This window comes from Eschrichtius robustus, chromosome 5 (assembly GCF_028021215.1).
Source record: "Eschrichtius robustus isolate mEscRob2 chromosome 5, mEscRob2.pri, whole genome shotgun sequence".
NCBI classification, from domain to species: domain Eukaryota; kingdom Metazoa; phylum Chordata; class Mammalia; order Artiodactyla; family Eschrichtiidae; genus Eschrichtius; species Eschrichtius robustus.
Genome location: NC_090828.1, coordinates 55,001,130 through 55,020,466, shown reverse-complemented (window position 1 = coordinate 55,020,466; position 19,337 = coordinate 55,001,130). Strand labels below are relative to the sequence as shown.

The window sequence follows — 19,337 nt, the reverse complement described above, 5'->3', positions numbered from 1 at the left end:
GTTAAGAGGCGCGACTGAAGGGAAGAAGGCTTAATTTGAACATCGTCTACGTAAGAATGAAAGGCACAGTTTCCAGCCAACCTTGCACAATCACGGCTCCACTGCAGTCTTTGCTTCCCATGGAATTTGTGGCTCGACAGGTGAAATTCCCTGCATCGTTCATGTGTATGCTGCTTATCTCCAAAGAGGCTGTGCCTTCCACAAATGCTATTCTGTATCTGTCAGAGGAAGCTATTTCTTTACCATCCTTAAACCAGGACACCCTCATGGGGAGGGAGCCAGCGATTTTGCAGTCCAGCCTGCAGGTCCCACTAACCACACCGTCCACATTGCGTAGGGGTTTGGTAAAAAATGGAGCAATGTCTCGATCTGTTCACAGCACAAGAAGAGAAGAAAGCACAATGTGGAACAGTGCTCAGTGATTTTAGTTTTGGTTGTTTGTTGGGTTTCAAAGGAATATGGAAGCACAGGTTTCTAAAGGTACTAACCTAAGACAGTGAAAGTTGTCTCACAGGAGCTGCTGCCCACTTCGTTGGAAATCTCAAATGTGTATTGGCCGCTATCATGCAGTTCGGTGGAATAAAACTTGAGTTGGGCAACATTGTTTTTAAAACTTATTCGATACTTTTTACTGGCAATCAAAGGTCTCCCGTCTTTGTACCACTTGGGCTTGAGCTCTGGGGTACCCGTGACTGTATACTCCAGCGTGGCTGGGTCTCCTGCTGTCACCTGGATCAGTTCTGCTCTCTCAACGATTTTGGCAGGCTCTACAACGTTATTAAATAGTTAGGATTCTGAAGTGTGTTTTAAGGTTCCAGTTTAAGAGGAAATATCAACTCAACGTTCTTACACGAACCTTTAACTATTAGTTCCCCAACAGACGTTTGGCTTCCAGCTTCATTTTCAGCCAGGCATGTGTATTTGTCAGCAAAACTAATCTGCACATCAGGGATTATCAAGACCGCAACACCATTGGCAAAGCTCATTTTGATTTTTCCATCTTCTTTAATGATCTTCTGTCCTTTCATCCAGGTGACAGAAATGGGTTCTGACCCTCTCACAGCAGCTTGTAAGGTAACCGTTTGTCCTGCTAGTGCAGTAAAATCATCTACTTTCTTTACAAAGATTGGTGGTTCTAATTAAAGAAAGAGAGCATCCAAAATTTATTAATTCCCTAACACTTCAACACCATATGCATTTAAGAACTTTATCTAGATTACATTTATCTATTCCACAGTGTTGGTTAATTAGAAGAAGAAATCAAATTCAAGAGGAACTACAATTCCACCCAAGAGAAAGAAGCAAGGAAGCTAAACGGTTATCAGCTGACAAAATCGCTTATTATGTAGTTCACTTTTGTTATCAGAGATTAAATATTTATACTGGTCTCAAGATAAAGATTGGATTTTCCCCAGGGTCCCAGGTCAAACCAAAGGCAAAACATATTTTCAAAGATCAGGAGGAGAAAAGAAAGTACCAGTTTTCCTTCCTTGGGTTAAGAAAGCTATTTTGGGGGCTTCCCTGGTGGCGCAGTGGTTGGGAATCCGCCTGCCAATGCAGGCCACACGGGTTCGAGCCCTGGTCCCGGAAGATCCCACATGCCGCGGAGCGGCTGGGCCCGTGAGCCACAATTGCTGAGCCTGCGCGTCTGGAGCCTGTGCTCCGCAACAAGAGAGGCCGCGATAGTGAGAGGCCCGCGCACCGCGATGAAGAGTGGCCCCCGCTTGCCGCAACTAGAGAAAGCCCTCGCACAGAAACGAAGACCCAACACAGCCATAAATAAATAAAAATAAATTAAAAAAAAAAAAAAGAAGAAAGCTATTTTGACAATTTATTAAAGAGATACCAGTTTTTCAAGCGCTAACCTTTCAGTAAGCGGGTTGCAAGGCAGCCACACTTCCCAGCTTCATTAGCAACCACACACTCATATTCACCAACGTCCGCTCTATTAAACGAAAAGATCTCCAGGGACACGACAGACTTCTGAGAAAACAACCTGTACTTTTTACTACTTCGAATTTGCTTCTTATCCTTGAACCAGCGAACTTCAAATGGTCCAGTGCCTGAGATTTCACACTGAAGGAGGGCATTTGTTCCTCTCACTATATCTGCAGGCTCGAGAGTTTTGATGAAAGAAGGAGGTTCTACAAAAGCATGACAGCATTGTATAAATCATGTGTTACAAGCAAGTGAAAAGAAAATATTTTCTCAGAAAAACAATGGACTTCGACAGAGTAAACAAACCTTTGATAACTATTTCGGCACTGCAACTGTCACTGCCGACGTCATTCACTGCTTCACACGAGTAATTCCCACTGTCTTCAACTTTTACGTCCGTAATATCAAGGACAGCCTCAGAATTGACAAAAGACATTCTGACTGTGTTACTCTCAGTAAGTTCTTTGTTATTTTTAAACCAAGTAACCTGGATCACAGGTGAGCCTTTCAGCTTGCAGTGGAGGCGTGCTGATTCACCTGGGAGCATTAAATAAGAGGGATCCACCTTCTTCACAAAGGATGGTGGCTCTACGTGAAGTTAACAAAAATGAGAAAGGAAAAGATATGTGAATCACAAACTACACAAAAGAAAAGTAGACATCATACAACAAAGAGACACATAACACACATAAAATGTCTTCTTGAAATTTCTGAAAAGGCTGTGGTGTACTCAATAGCTTTCCATGTTTCTATGATTCCAAAACACTTTCCCAGACTCTTGGTTAAAACAAGCAAACAAACAAACAAAAACAAAACCAACCAAATTCTACTTATACAAAGAGCAATTTTATGAAAGAAGATAGTTAAGGATTGCCTAGACACTCGAAGTTCTTAGAAGAAGTTTTAAGCAAGCTTTGTTAATGGCAGACAGTTTTAAACAAACAAGAATAAGTGAATTCTGAAGAAGACTGAAAAAATAAAATCAAACAATGCCAGGATTTCCCCAAACCAAAAAGGCTGCTTGGATGAAATGATTTTAATCACAAAATGCACCGACTCCAGAGAAGGGAGTGGAAATATTATTCACACACTTCTTACCTCTGATAGTTACTGTTGCTGAAGAGGAGCTACTTCCAGCCTCATTGGAAGCTGTGCAAACATACGTTCCTGTATCTTTTAGTTTGGCCAGAGGGATCTCGAGTGATGCTATTTTATCTTCAAAACAGATCTTATAATCTTTCCCAGGGGGGAGCTTTTGCCCGTTTTTACTCCATGTAACTGTGACTTTTCTGTCTTCATCTGCTTGGCACTCAAGGTGTACCTTCTTATTGACAGCTGATTGCACAGGCTCTAGTTCTTTAATGAAATGTGGTTTGTCGATTATGACCAACTCGGCTTGGCAAGTGTCGGCTCCAAACTTGTTAGAAGCCTTACAGGAGTAAACTCCTCTATCTTGAGTTGTAAGATTTGAGAGTTCTAAAATGTGTTTGTTGTTTGCATCTGAAATCCCGCAGTTAGGGGAAGGTGAGAGGGCCACGCCATCTTTCTGCCAAATGGTTTCAATCATGGGAGTCCCTGTCACTGTGCAGAGGAACTTGGCTGCCTTACCCACAAAAGTCGTTACGGACTTAGGTCTGGAGAGAAAGGCTGGTGGATATGCCTCTGTAAAAGAAAAGTTTTCAGTGTTATATTTTGTCCCTACAAAGCTCTTGCTGTAATTAGATATTCCAAGAAAGAAAAAAGATGAGTAATAGCTTTAGATAGACATGAGACATTACTTAAAGTAAGGCAATGTATTAAGGTGAAAAGATGTGTCAAAGGAAAGGGATGAGAGTTTTTTTAATAGAGGAGTAACACAGCACTTTAAATGTCTCTATCAAGGGAAAGAACAAATGTTCCTTTATTTTGCAACATTGACTCACTATTGCTAAAGCTTTGTCCATTTTATGAGCTGATCAATTGTTCGAATTACGTGATAAGCAATTCAGCTGGTACTTTAATTCTGCAAATTAGAAGACCATATAAGGAAGATAAAGAAAATGTACTTGACTTTTCTGAAGAGTAGGGATATTAAGTAATAAAAAGTTTCTGTAGTTTTATACAGTCTCTCTAACCCTCATGTCGCCCACTAGCAAATCCTTAAATGGTACAACTTTAAATGTATCCGCTAAGTCACTTCAAAGTTGTAAAAATATTTATAGCAGTCATTTCCCATGTCCATTCTGCATTTGGAAGCAAACCTTTAGGAACCTCTCTTTCCGATTAAAAACAAAAATCCTCCTCTTTCTTCTTTCCTCTTGTGATTTGAAGCTCAAGTGTTAGTCCCATTACTGACCCGGCCTATTTTGGGTAAAGACATTTCCCAAAGTGTCATTAAGAATAATGCCATGCACTTGGCAGTACGGAGACTGATCACAAAGTGAAATCCACTGAATGGGTCACCATGGGCCTGGGGGTGTGGAGTTTCTGATATAAAAGAGTTGTAGAGGAGAGGAAGCTACAGGGAACCCTGGCTTTTTCAAGTCAAAGACGCGTGCTGCATTTACCCTTCCCCTCCATGCTGTCATTGAAAAAGATGACCAAGGTAATACTGTAAATCAGCTATACTTCAAAAAGAGAAAGAAAAAGAAGACAAAGGGACAGCCTCACCCTGGCATTTCGTGCATGCTTCTGTCAACAGCACAAGTCATTGCTACTTCTGACCCTAAACCATAGTTCATAAGTTCATACTCACACTTTCCCTTTGTAGGAAGAAAGCAAAAGAGAAAGAAAGAGTGAGAAAAAGAGGTAGGAAAGAGTTTTGTTTTTTGTTTTTTTTGCTAATGAGGGAATTCAAACACCTGATGAGTGTTACCTACTTGACAGTCATCCTGTGTATCCTCAGGAAATTGAGAACAGAATATTTGTGTAGTTACTGTTATTTTTCAATTAGTAATAAAGCTTAGGGTGAGAATCCTAGTTTGTAGTTCTATACTAGCTCCCTGTCTCTTATTAGGATTTGTTTGACTTTAGTCTTATGCTTTGGCTTTTTTCATTTTGTAATTCTGTTCTTAATTGGTTAACTGGTCCCAAAGTATTACACACATTCGGACATCATTTACTTTTTAGTAGCACCAAACTGTCCTGAAATTTTTTATGCTAGAGGTCAAGCCAGACCATTTAATAAAAAGAACAAAACAAAACAAAAACCCAAACCAAACTATCAGGTGCCACTGCTTGTGTGATTCCTTCATGTTGCTCTTGAAATAAAAAATTTTTTTTTTCTTTAGCTGTTTTTAGAAATATGACTGTAAACAATGACTTCTTGTCTCTCATAGGCTCTGCACCACCTAGCCACTGTGTTACCATCTTGGCTACTGGTCTCTCCAGTTGGTAGGACAAGTACCTCCTGCACCTCTACAAAAAGTAAAATAGGCAATAATATGAAATGGAATAACATCCGTGTCAGTGTACGGCATTTACCTGTCACAGTCAGTGTGGCTGTGCAGCTGACACTGCCAAACTCGTTGGAAGCTTTGCAGGTGTACTCGCCACAGTCAACAACCTGCGTTCTCAGGATTTCCAGGGTGGAGACATAATTTGCAGACCGAACAGAACACTTGTCACTCTCATAGATTTCTCGGCCAGCTTTGAACCACTGGAAGCGGACATTGGGGGCGCTGTGGATCTCACAGGTGAATTTGGCGAGGTGGCCCAGGGCTACTTCCAGGGGCTCAATTCTCCTCCTGATCACTGGGGCAGCTGCAAAGGGAAAGCAGAGGCCGTTAGCATGCCTCCTTCTCAGGTACCCCACATTTTTCTTTTCCTTCTAACTTCTGTTGCTGTTAATGGAGTGAAACAGTTGAAATTAGTGAAGTGGATTGCAGCAGTTTAAGACAAGTGACTGGAAAATGAGGAAGATCATTGAAGGCAAAAGAAGACAGTAAGCAGCTTTCAACATATTCAATTGTTACTTTTCAGTGAATTGTGAAAAAATGATTAAAATGATGTGATGCTCTTGGCTTACATGCATAACAACATGATACATTCTTTAAATATACCATGCTGACTAGGAACACTGCGAATAATGTGAAAAAAACCATGATCTACTAAATAAAGTGATGAAGTAAAACAATAGCAAAAAAAGATAATCGAAACAAGAAACACAAATGGACAATTAATCATGGTTATTTTGAATTTAAGGATGAGACTGGTGATTTCAGGGTAACTAGGTATTCACTGACAGCTTTTTATTACATATCATTAAAGTATTTTCATATAGAAAGAGACTAAAAAGCATTTATCAGTATTATGGAATATATGAAAATACGTTTCATTTTTAAAAATAAGTAGTAGTGTAGATATAACATACCATCCAGTAAGGCAGTAAGGGAAAAGGAGGAAAGGTAATAACCATGATTATGTCTGTGATTTCATTCTTACTCTAAATAAACTGCATTCTGGCAATGGCAGATAAGTGAAAATTCAGTGAGGAAACCTGAATTACAACCAGTGAATGTTAGAGCTTGATTCACTGAATCCTTAAAATCCAACCTCTTTTGACTACAGTGAGTTTTGCTGAAGTTGCTGCTTTTCCGTTGTCATTCAAGGTCTCACACATATATTCCCCTTGATGTTCTTCTCTATTTACTTTGTCGATCACTAGTGTATATGTATTTTGTTCTTGTAAACACTTGAACTTTTCATCTGAAGGCACCAGTTTACTCTCAAAATACCAATTCACCTCTTTGGCATTTGTTATGGATGACGCGAGGCTTACGGTGTCACCTTCCTTGGCAATCGTGTCCACCGAGGGCGTCTGTACATCAGGACCACCCTCTCTGAGTGAGCTACCCTCAGCCTCCTGTATCTCTACTGTACCAGCCTTCTCAGTACCACCTTCAGAGGATTTCTCTTTCTCCTCTGATGGTTTTGGTATCTCATCCAGTTTTTCATCAGAGACAGCAGCGGAAGCAGTTGTGGCACCCACAGCTTTGGCCTGACTTTCCACCTTAAAGTAACTTATCTCTTCCTTTAAGACAAGATATTTAGATTCAACCTCTGGTTCGGTGATCGCTTCAACCTTCTGTGGATTAGAAAAAGAATCCATTTCTTCCTGCAAGTCTATTGTGGCTCCTTTCTGAATTCCAGTTTCCTCAGCTGTTAAGATGTTCATTTCCTCACATATCATAGAGCACAAAGCCTCCTTAAGTTCAGTTTTCAGGTTAGCCATTTGAGGATCAATGCCTTCAATAGTGATGGTTAATTCTTCTGTTAGAGACTTCACTGAGGTAATAAAGTAGGTGCACATAATGCAGTTGGGCTCTTGGCTGAAGTCTATGGCCTTGACCTCTACCTGTTCAATGTTTCTTAACCATTCAGAGAAAAGACTCAGCTGCTCGCTGGCCACTGCTGCTTGCAAAGCCCTGCGGATCTGAGTTTTCAGGTTTAACCGCTGCTCTTCAGGAATACCAGAAAGCAAACTTTCCTTAGAAAGAAGGTCACTTCCCTGCACCTCCTGCACACCATTTATTGCCATGGGCTCTTTTTTATACTCAGTGGTTTGGTTCGGGGGCATTGCCAAGCTGTCAGAACGCTCTTCCTTGAGCAGTACCTGCTTTTCCTCACTTGCTAATGGAAACCTTAAGGACTTGCCTTCCTCAACGCTGGCTGCGAAATCTTGCTTTGCACTGTCCAGTTGATCCACACTTTCCATTAAGATTTCACCGTCTGTGCACGTGTGTTCCGAAGGGACCCGGGAGATCATGATGTCAGGACCTTGGAAACTTTCCACGTGTCCCTCAGCTAAGCTCTGATTCAGGATGAGAGCACTTTGCGCCTCTTGCTTTTGAAGGATCACTCTTTGCTCTTTGTCCACTGAGGATACTATCTTTTCTTTCGGTAAAAGTACTTCCTCAGCCACAGAGGTTGGATATGAATGGGCTGGCGTTTCTTCTATTGATGACTGTGGATAACTCCCTTCAGGTTCAGCTAATAAAGTTTGCAGAGACTCAACTGTTAATGAACTAATTTCCTCTATGGGCATGGCACTTGGGAAGATTTTTTCAGTATCTGATAGAACCACCTGTAATTCAGGCTCTTGATACATTAGAATATCTTCTTTGGGGAGGGTGTCCTGGGACTGGACAATGTGCAGCTGTACATTGGGAGGTGGTTCCTTGATAGGCTGGACATGAATGGTGTCACTGATGGAAAGAAGTTCACTGATGCTTTCAGGAGTGGGCATATCCTGCTCCAACATGACTGTGGATTGCAGTTGCTCAGCTATTAAAGTAACTTGACTGCTCAGTTCATTGGTTTTAACGATATGCTCATAAGAAAGCTGCTGTTTTTCTTCTGCAATTAAAGCAGCTTTCAAAATGGTGTCCTTTACAAAAGCTGCAGCTTCCTGTTCTGAGTCAAGTGCCTCAACTGCAGGGACCATTAACGACGTCTGGGGAACATCTTCAGGAGCCTCTGGTGTGGACGTTGCTTTACAGGGGGCATCAGTCATGTGTGTGTCTTCCAGAAGCACGAGCAGCTCTGCGGCACAGGTGGATTCACCCCACACATTCTCCGCTTTACAGACATAGAAACCACTATCTTCTTTCAGAGGGTCATTGACGATGAATGTCCCGGAACCATCAGGATTATGAATGATAGTATAATAAACATTGGTGCAAAGCTGCTTGTTTTCTTTGAACCACAAAACAGTAGGTGCAGGCTCTCCAAGCACCGTGTACTCAAAGATGGCAGGGATCCCCTGTGCACAGTGAATTGGTTTTAACTCCTTAAGGAAGTAAGGAGGACAAGGACCTTTGAGCTTTTCCAGAGATTTCTCTTCTGCTGATTCTGGTTCTTGGAACCCCTCGCCTTTGGAATTTATTTTCAGATAGGCACTACATATTGCCTGTCCGTATTCATTACTGGCAATACATGTATACTCTCCCTCATCCTCTAATTTGGTGAACAGAATGATCAAGCTGTGATCATTACCGTCAAAAACAAATCTGTAGTCAGCTGAAGGGGTTAACATTACTCCATTAAAGAACCACTGAATTTGGGGCTTGGCAATACCAGTGACAGTAACAGACAACTTAGCCACATCCCCTATGCTTATTTCAGCATTTGACACTTCTTTGATGAAAACTGGGACACTGCCTTCCTTTTTGGAATCGAATTTAGTTGAATGAACTGGAGGTTGAGACAAAAGTTCAAGTGTTTCATTTCTATTAGATAACTGAAGGCCAGAGCTAGAGGTTTGAGGTCCTTCTTCCTCAGCAGACAGAAGAGAACTAGAAAACTCTGTATGGGGAAAAATGATTATTATTTTACTATCAATTTTACTTAAACAAACAAAGAAGTCGTCAAAGAATTATGCACCAGTTGATGGCCTTCTTCTGTTTTGTTCCTGAAATCGTTAGATTATCTTGAGGTTAATTTATCAAAAGGCACATTTCTAAAATTTTAACCTTAGCTTATTATATTATATGATTATAAATACTGTACTGATGCAACTTTCAGTCCATCTCATTTGTGTTAGAGTTTATAAACTTTACAGATGTTCTTATGAGTTTTCCTTTGTGATGCAGTCCCAATTCTAAAGTCTGAGAAACTGCTGGCTGGCTAAATATTGCTAATCAAAGAATTCAGGACCCAAATGTTTTTCTTTAAAACATAACTTTTAAATAAAAATTCCACTAAATATTAATTAATTAAAAAAGAATTCAGGATCATTTAAATAAATTTCTAAAAAGATCCAGAAGTATTATTTACATTTAGAATTTTCTTGAGTTTAAGAGTGATCTTCATTGTCAAATTGAAGACTGTTTATTTTCAAAATAAAACATCTATGTTCTAGTTACTGCTTATAACTGTTTTCAGTTACTAGAAATGCAAGCCTTCTTTTGCCTGTGTAAATTGCCCTATTACTTCAACAAAGCTTTTGTAATGAGGCTTATGTTAAGAAAATGGGAGAATCGGAAATGAGAGAAAACTCCAACATTAGTTATATTTTATTTTATAATTTTATAATTAACATTTAATCATATTTTATTGCATGAGAAATACCTACACAGTATTACTGAACAGGAAAACAAACAGTGAATAACAGATACTCTTTAAACAGTATCATGGACAGGATGAAAGACGTAATTTGATAACAAGGAATTAGCTTTTCATTAAATCTGTTAGGTAAATAGAACAGCTCTGTTAATAATAGTTTTATTACCTTACCTAGAGCTACAATAGTTTTACTATTGTATTAGTTTACTCTACTTGCATCACATGGAATAGTCTTAGGCTTTAATTCAAATGTATAAGCAGTAAAAGGCAGGACTCCAGTATCTGTTGGCTTATATAAATATACTGGTAAAACTTACCTATAGCATGTAGAATACAAACTCAGTTATTATTATTTCAGTCAGTAAGCTGTAAAAACATTGATTAATTTCACATACTAATGGTGACCACTTAACATTTAATCTATAATGTATCACTCATGTCAGCTTTCCCTTTTCACTTGAACTCCCAAAATATCTGTAAAGGGAGTGAATGTCAGTATAGGGAAAATACCCCTACTCACTAACGTGTTGAAATATTTTCAACTGTTTTTCCTTTCCTCTAAACATGGCATATTAACTATACGAAAGATACTAGATGAAATTCAAGAGTCCTGAAACATGAAAGGTGTAGTTAAAAATACGTGTAGTAATAGCAGCTAATAATTATGTCTAAACTCTACTATGCATAAAACAATGAATTCTTTATCCAGCATCAGAGAAATTCATATTTCAGACTTTTAAGTTATGTGCCATTGAGCCAGAAAATAAAAAATTCCATTTAATTATCTACAACAATTAATAAGTAAGCCAAAAAAAAAAAAAAAAGTAAGCCAAGTGTGGGCAAGGCTTATTTTTCTTTATTCAGTCATTGTTATTCTGAATATCCTCAAGTGCAATGAATTTGAGACTAACAGAATTCTAATGAGCAAAGTCAAATAAAGTCTACCTTTTTATAAGCATAAAAGTATAGTTTTCAGCCCTTACTGCCAATCCGATATGGTGTTAAAACTTTTTTCTTTTCTTTCTTTTTTTTTAAGAACAGGTTTGAACTATTGTTATGCTGTATAATGTTTGGGTAAAGTGTGCTTATCATGTTTGTCATGACCTGAATTTCTAATTTATTTAAACGTCCATTATGTGGCTCATAGTAGAATAAATCCTTAAGTCCCTAAACTATAGAATTAGTTTTATTTCAGGGATTTATGATGTGATATATTAGATATATATATATTATATAATATATATATAATATAATATATATATTATATATATTATGATGTGATATATAGATATATATCATATCTATAATTATGATCACAGATATTGTCTGCTCACTGGTTGAAACAGAAATGATGGTTCCACAATAGTGTATCTATCTTGATAAGTTATGGTGACTCAAAGAAAGCAAAGCGAATGTTCTTTGGCGGGTGGGGTGGGTGGGCTGTAAGCCTGACTGGTCTGTCTATATCCTACACATTCTCCCAGTTTCTTCTTTAATTTGAAAGGCTTTTAGGGAATTCCCACTGTGGGAATAAAAAATTTGACAGACGAAAGAAGCATAATAAACATGATTGGATATATGGATTCTCTTGAAAATTAAATTTCAATTAAATGATTAATGTTTTAGAATTAAAGTAAAATTAATGTATTTAATATGATCATGTTATGTAAAAATTGCTCAATGCAGGGGAGAAAATAGCCATTAGGTGACAGTGAGTAATTTACAGAGTTGGAGGAAGAGAAGTCTCACAATCAACTTACTATATTCTATTATTCCTCTTGTCATCTGTTGCAAAACTAAAATGTATTCCAAATTATATTAAGAAAAGTTACCGTTGGGATGACACAGAATCATAGTTGAACAATCACCTCTGTGGTCTTTTGGTCTAACCCTTCGTTTTCAGGTAAGAAAAAACTAAGTTTCTTTATGTTTATTACAGCTTATACGAGAAGATTTAGTTCACAGTGGCACATAGGTACGTTAAGGATTTTGTGAATTTACTATAATTATAATTTTGGAAAACAAAAACAGCCACTTTAGAAACATATATGTTTATACATCTTAAATTTGAATGCTTATTAATTTCTAGTTTTAAAAATAAAATTCAGAGAAAATGACAGGAAAGCTAATTATCTTGTTATTTGTATATAATCTGAAATACAAATTACCATATTGCTTCAATACTAGAGATGTCCCACCTTCTTTTTCTAATTTTAAAGATTCTGAAATTATACTGCAGTTTAAAATTTATATATAAATGTAATACAGTAGTTTCTTGTCCCACCCCCAGTCCAGTATCAAATTAATGCTGTATTTTACACTTAATGCTATCTCAGAAATTGAGAAAATGAGGTAGTTCCAAAAGTGGAAAGATATTTATTTGCATATTCTGCAAAAGTCTAGGTGAACTCTACCCACCAAGAGAGCACCATTGGTCCCTTCAAAAGCAGCAAGAGTTAAAACACTTAAGAAGAGGGATATTAATAATGAAAATATTTTTTAAAGAGCTAAAAATAAATATGAAGATAGCAAGGTAAAACAGATTATAGAGTTAGTTACCAATTGGGCAAAGCTGGTTTCTGTTGCTGCTTGGTTTGTTCGAAGTCTGAGTAAATAAGCATGTATTTGGGTGCAAAAGAGTTATCGTTTCCAAAATGACTTATACTCAGAGCAGAGAGATTTTACCTTACCAATTTGTCTGTGTGGTCATCTGACATGGTCTTCCATTTCACATTTTACTTGACATACACAGTTTATCTGCTAAAAGAGAATGCATTCTGCGAAAGCACTTTATGGAGTAGAAGGAGGGTAAAGTAGAAGTACCAACGATTAGGTAGCCAAGGAGGTGTTTAATAGTGTTTGATGATTCACAGCAGAATTGACACAGGTGATAATTCCACAGTTTAGATAATAGAATATTTACATGTATTACAAACACGAGATTTCCACATAGAGAAACTGTTTTCCCTGGGGTTTTTCAATGTAATGTGTTCAAATAGAGTAGATGTATTTGGAGATTTATTAGAACTATATAATTTGGAAAGTGTGAAAGCATTCAAGTCAATTCTCATCATTATGGGGGCACTAACACATCGCATGAGGAGCTTTAAATTAGGGTGAGCACTGCACAGGCCTCAGCCATGCCCGATTTGTTCGCAGCTACACACCTGTACTCACCTTCATCCTCCTTCACTAAGCTTGTTATGAACAGGTTGTGGAACCCTATGCCACTTTCCTCGGCACTGAACCTTGTTCCTTGCACCAATCTCCCACCTTTGTACCAGTAAACCGTGGGCCTCGGAGAGCCACGGACTAAACACTGGAAATAAGCTGCTGTACCTAACGGCGCAGAACAGTCAGAAATACCTTTGATAAACCTGGGAGGCCCTTCCTCCACCTGAAATTCAAAAAAGCTGTCTGAATATTTGCTCCTTAAGACTAATTCTTCCTTCACACTGCTCAATGTCACTTTACTTTTCTTTGACAGCAGAGCCAACATTTCGGAATCTCCCATGGTGAGGAATCCCCGACAGATAGCCTCCCCTACATAATTCACAGCTCTGCACCGGTACGTTGCACTATCGGAAAGACAGACGTTGCGAATCTTAAGGGTGTGACTTCCCGTCTCCTCACTAATCACATATTTAGCGTCATCTGGCTCAATACACATATATTCTTTATACCATTTCACTTCAGGAGTTGGGATGCCTATGACTGAACATTTGAACACAGCGTCTGAGTTTTCTGGAATTCTAAAATCACAAATAGGCATTATAAAGCGAGGAGGCATTTCAAATACTTCTAAGTCAATTTTTAAATCTTTGTCTTCTTCCTCCCTTGAAGCCATACTTGGATTTGCTAAATTCAATGGGAGAACATCCAGACTCACAACCATGCTTTTATGATCAGGAGTAAATTCAGGAACTGTGACTATTTTCACTTGCTTCTCAAATTCTTTAACATCTTTTTCACTTAATTCAACTTCCAGGACAATTTCTTGAGGAGAAGGGGTTCTTGATGACCCATTGTTTTCCAAATCGAACTCCATGACATGCTGATGTATTACTGGAGGTGGGAGGGCCACTGCTCTCTCTTTTGGGGGCACAATGTCTACATGTGCAAAGCTCTTTGCTTCCCCTATGATGTTTACAGCATGGCACATGTACTCGCCTCCCTCTCCTTTTTGAATGTTAGCAATTTCCAAAGAACACACATTACCCACCCTTTCTATTTTGATTCTTTCATCTGGCTCTAGCAAAGATTTATTTCGATACCATTTCACACCAGGAACTGGAAGGCCCTCAACTTCAACAATGAAGCCCAAGGTTGTGTTTTCATAGATCTTCCTTTTGGTCAGAGGTTCAATAAAAGATGGAGGCATTTCATTGTCTTTTGGTTCAATGGCTTCATTGGGCGTGCCAAAGGAATCAGAACGCCATAATTCATAAGCTGAGCTTCTCTCTTCTGTAGGTGTGTGGAAATGCGCACTTGATGGACTGTCCTCCCTTTCTAGTTTTGATGGGCACCTTTTAAAGATTCCAGTGGGGTTTGGTCCTCCAGTAGGAACAGAATATCTTTCAACTGTTTCTCCTCCTAAAGGTGTAGAATATCTCTCTAGTGTCTCCCCTGAGGGCGTGGAATATCTCTCTAAGGTCTCTCCAGGAGGTGTGGAATATCTCTCCAGGGTGTCTCCTGGGGGTGTGGAGTATCTCTCCAGGGTCTCTCCAAGGGGTGTGGAGTATCTCTCCAGGGTCTCTCCTGGAGGTGTGGAGTATCTCTCCAGGGTCTCTCCAGGGGGCGTGGAGTATCTCTCCAGGGTCTCTCCTGAGGGTGTGGAACACTTTTCTGTTACCTGTCCTTCGGAAGGTGTTGAGTACCTTTCAGTAGCTTCCTCTAAAGGTGTGGTCCTTTCAATAGTCTTACCTCCTAAATTTGTTGAGGATGTTTTAGCTGTGTCTATAGGAGCAAGATACAAATCAGGAGACTCTGGAGTTTCAAAATGTTCAACAGAGGATGGTGGGGTATAAAACTGATCTAGCTCAGAGAGTGCTTCACTGCTTGTACTTCCCACATCAATTGAAATATCAGATTCAGGAGAAAATGGGCGTCCTAATGACTCCTGTTGCTGGTTGTAGTACTCATACACAGTGCTGAAACTTACTTCTTCGACCTCCATTGATGTGACTGATTCACTCTGGACAAGATCTGCCTTGTGCTTGGTGTCTGCAGTCTCAGGAACTTCATGCTTTCCAGCAGCAAGTAAGTACTGTGTTAGGGAGGTCTCACATTCCATTACCTCTGTTGTATGTGCCTCATCCAACTTAGGAGGGTTTTCAGAAAAACAAGTTTCTATCTTTTCTCTTTCAGTACTGGAGAAAGAAGTTTCATTCTGAACTTGAATTTCTTCATAACATTTTTCTTTTCCAGGAGCATCCAATTTCTCACTTATTTGTTCATTTGGATTCCGTTGTTCCTCAGTCATCAAGAATGGAAAGTGCTGACTCTGGGAAATTTTTCTGCGGCATGTGTCTGCTTCCCGAACATCACTTATGTGGTCTCCCAAAATTCCAGCAGCATACCCCTGTGTCCCTCCATCTTGCTTTTGAAATGACGCCAACTCTGGTTCCAAAGTATGCTCCTCCTCCTTTTTATAAACCTCTATAAGCTTTTCCTCACTTGCTTTTTTCACATGTGAAATGAAACTCCTATATCCATTTTTCTCAGAAATATCAGTTTTTCCTACATCTGTGGATGAGGTTGAAAGTAGGGCATGCGATTCACTATGGATGTCTTCAGAAATAGTTTTAAGAGAAATATCAGTATTTAAAATTTCTAAATTTTGTTCCTGCATATGTTTTTCCAAATAAGAGGCATTTTCATCACTACCACTTTTCTCCCTCACAGTCCTATCTAAAAACTCCTTACTGGAAGAAATCTCTGGATTGGTAAATATGTTACTTTGTGCGCTTTGAGAGGTATTCTGTGTATCAGATTGTAATGTTTCAGTGCTAGGAACTTCCTCTTTATATGGTGTTTCCTGCTGTTGCCTAGTTTCTTGCTCTTGAAACTCCTTAGCTGGGTCTCCTAAACGAGAATACATTTGTTTTAGATCAAACACAATGCTCTCAGCCTCGGCTGTTTCAGAAGCAGGATGCTGGGTTTGAAAATAAGCTTCTTCTGATTGATCACTATCTAGTCTAACTTCTTGAAATTTTACATCTGCATTTTCTATTTGAGCATGAAATTGCTTTAGGTCAAATGTAATAGGTACTTCATGTTCAGCCCTTTCAGAAACTGCAGATTGCTCTATAAGACCTACTTCCTTCTGTTGTTCCCTCTCTTGTAATTCAAATACCTTATGAGTTTGAGAAGAAAGCAGCTTTAAATTCATTACAATGGTAGATGAATCTTGTTCAGTGTTTGGAGGCATTTCCTCTGCCTGATGCATATTTGTGTTTAGGTTACTTGATCTTGATTTTCTTTGCTTTAAGGGAAAGTCTTTGTCATCAAGCTTCTTTTGAGGAGGATTCACAAATGATTTCTTGGTAGGTCTCTTTTCTAGAACGCCTTTTTCTATGTGTTGCAACTTTTCAAATGCAATGATTCTATGCCTCACCTTTTTTCCTGGGTAGTATCTCCCTTCACCAAAGGGTCCTTCGTATACAATGATGGACGATTCTTTTGTATTGTAACCATCAGAAGTTCTCTCAGAGTGGACATTTGATAAATAGTCACTTTGGGCATATTCTTGCACGTTTTCCCTTTCTGGTCCACCAAGTTTCCCCAAATCATTTCTTACCTCTTTACTAATTTTAACTTCACTGAAATCATCAACAAATGGATAGACAGTCCCCTCTGCTTGGTGTAGCTTTGATTTTTCATTTACATGTTCCTCTTTCTCTTCATCCTGACATTGTATGAGTTCAGCTCGGAGAGGCTTGTTGATTGTTATGGATCTAGAAGCAGCCTGCATAAATATGGGCAGTTTTTCTCTAGAAGATGTGCAAGAAACCTGGCCTTTCTGGTCTATCTGTTCAACTGTCTCAAGGCTTTGAAAATATTCTCTTACAGAATATTCTTTTATATTGGATTGGGGAGTAAAAGGACCGGCTGGATAATCATAAAAGTGTGCCCTTACAGATTCTCCCTGAATGTGTTGATCTTTGGAATATTTGGCATAAATTCCACCCATATTTTCTAATTGACTATATTCCCTGTGAGTGACAGGTTCCACTGTAAGATCTGAAACACTCTCAACCATTCCTGAATTGTTTTCAGCAACACATTCATATTTTCCAGAATCTTGAGAATTAACATCATTAATATATAACCTGTGGCTACAATTAATTTCTTCAAACTGGAACTTTTGGTTCTGCTTTAAAAGGACTCCATTGTGGAACCATGTCACAGCTGGTTTAGGCTCACCAGACAGTGAACATTCAAGGACTATGGAATCCCCTTCTCTACAACTGGCATGCTTTGGCATTTCTTGTAACACTTCTGGCGGCTCGTTAGTAATATCAGATGAAAATATAAATTTGTGCTTTGGTGACCGAGTAGCCTCATCTTGAGGTGTTGCTTTAGGCTCCAACTCCTCCAGTTGAAACAACTCTCTTGACTCTTTATCCTGTTCTGGGGTAGGAGTAGCTGCCGTTATCTGAATTTCTACAGGAAAGGAAAGCAGTTCTATGTCTGCAGAGGGAGGAACTGGTGGGTTAGCTTTTAACATATGGAGATTTGTTTGGCCTTCTTGTCTCAAAGATGGAGGAACGCCTTTTGCTTGGTCAAACACCAATGTCAGCTCCTCTTCCTCATCAGTGTAGTCATGCAACACGGGGACCCTATGTGCTTCGACATCATGCCTTTGTTTTGACTTCACTTTAAGTACACCGGTTGTTTTTACTGTTCCATATTGGTTAAACAGCACACAGGTAATGAAACCTTCATTTTGAGGATGGACAGAAGAAAAGGTTAACGTCGAATAGTTTTTGAAGGTCTGAGTGATAAAGCCTCGATTACATGGGATTGGTATATCATTGTTATACCATGTTACTATGGGTTGAGGATATCCTTGAAAATGACACACAAATTCACAGCTATCACCTTCATAAACTTCTTGAGATTCAATTTCTTGAAGAAATGAAGGTGGGCAACGTTGTGGATGTTTTTGGAAAGAATTTTCGAAAAATCTTGTGGTTTTTTCTTCCTGTTCAATTTTGAATTCATCGACTTTTGTGGAAGTAGAGTGTTGAAATTCTCTCAAATCATCTTTTCTTATTCTGTCAATACCTAATGCTTCACTTTCTTGAATATTTACAACTGTATCAAAAGATTCACTGGTGTATGGTACAGTAACTTGAGACACCTTTTCAGGGGTCTCATATATTTCCTCATTCTTACTTACATTTGTGATATCTTTAGATGACTCTACAATTTCCGTTCGGGTCATAAGTTTTTCAAGTTGTTCTCTTGCTTGGATATTCTCATTTACTGGAATCCTACCATAAAAATGGTCCCTTGATAGACTTTCTCTTAGGAATGCCTCTTGGCTCATTCTCATTTCAGTCTGGAGAATTTCCTCATCAACAGTAGTTTGAAAGCTTGTGGGAGGTTCTCCAGATTCTACATTTTGATCCATTAGATTAGGAAGGACCTGTGGATCTTGGACAATACCCTCAGCTGAATTACCTACCTTATCCCTATTGTCAGCTAGATCAGATACAGACCTGCTTTTCATTTCCTCTCGAGAGAACAGAACGCCTTTATCACTATCTTCACTTCTCAAAGTTCTTGAACTTATTTCAGATGACAAATCTAACAGAGATAATTTCTTTTTCTCCATTACCATTTTTCTAGCCTCCCGTAAATGCTGCAACTTCATTTTGGTCTCCTCATCCAGGAAACTTTCACCTACATTAAGCCATCCCCTTGTGTCAGATGTACTTTCTAAATATTCTTCATCATACATTAAATCTGTTTTCCTGACAGGACTTACTGTCTTAAAGTGTATAGTTCGCATGATTCCCTGTTGTTCCACATCTTGTTTCTTGTTAAAGGGACAGCCAGTAAACCTCAGGTCAACCTTTAATCTATCTTCTCTCCTTTCAACTAAAGCCTCCATATTTCCATGTGTCTGTTCTGCCCTTTTCAGAAATTCTAAATATTTCTCATCTTGCCCTTTTTCAATAACAAGCAACGATGCAGTTGATTCAGCAGACCCTTCACTATTAATTGCTAATAACCTATAACTTCCAGAATCTCTGTCTTGGACCCTTTTAACCTCTAAGCTGGAAGAGTGATGATGTAAATCACTCTTTGTTTTTATAACCCGTCGAAGACCTGTTGGGATAGGTCGA

The 19,337-nt window shown here is 38.9% G+C and overlaps 1 protein-coding gene across 5 annotated transcripts in view; it reads right to left on the bottom strand.

Moving 5' to 3' along the window:
- Positions 1–19,337, bottom strand: part of TTN (titin) — a 279,823-nt gene that overhangs the window by 201,894 nt on the left and 58,592 nt on the right. For 3 of the 5 annotated variants that reach the window (XM_068543888.1, XM_068543887.1, XM_068543889.1), the window contains 2 exons: positions 6,472–9,222; positions 5,401–5,679 (listed from right to left, as the gene is read on the bottom strand). In XM_068543888.1, the coding sequence (XP_068399989.1) occupies positions 5,401–5,679; positions 6,472–9,222 (3,030 nt within the window). Of the gene's footprint in view, positions 1–81; positions 370–488; positions 768–856; positions 1,136–1,865; positions 2,145–2,244; positions 2,527–3,036; positions 3,601–5,400; positions 5,680–6,471; positions 9,223–19,337 lie in introns of all 5 variants that reach the window. The other 2 variants (XM_068543885.1, XM_068543886.1) reach the window with 2 other exon arrangements.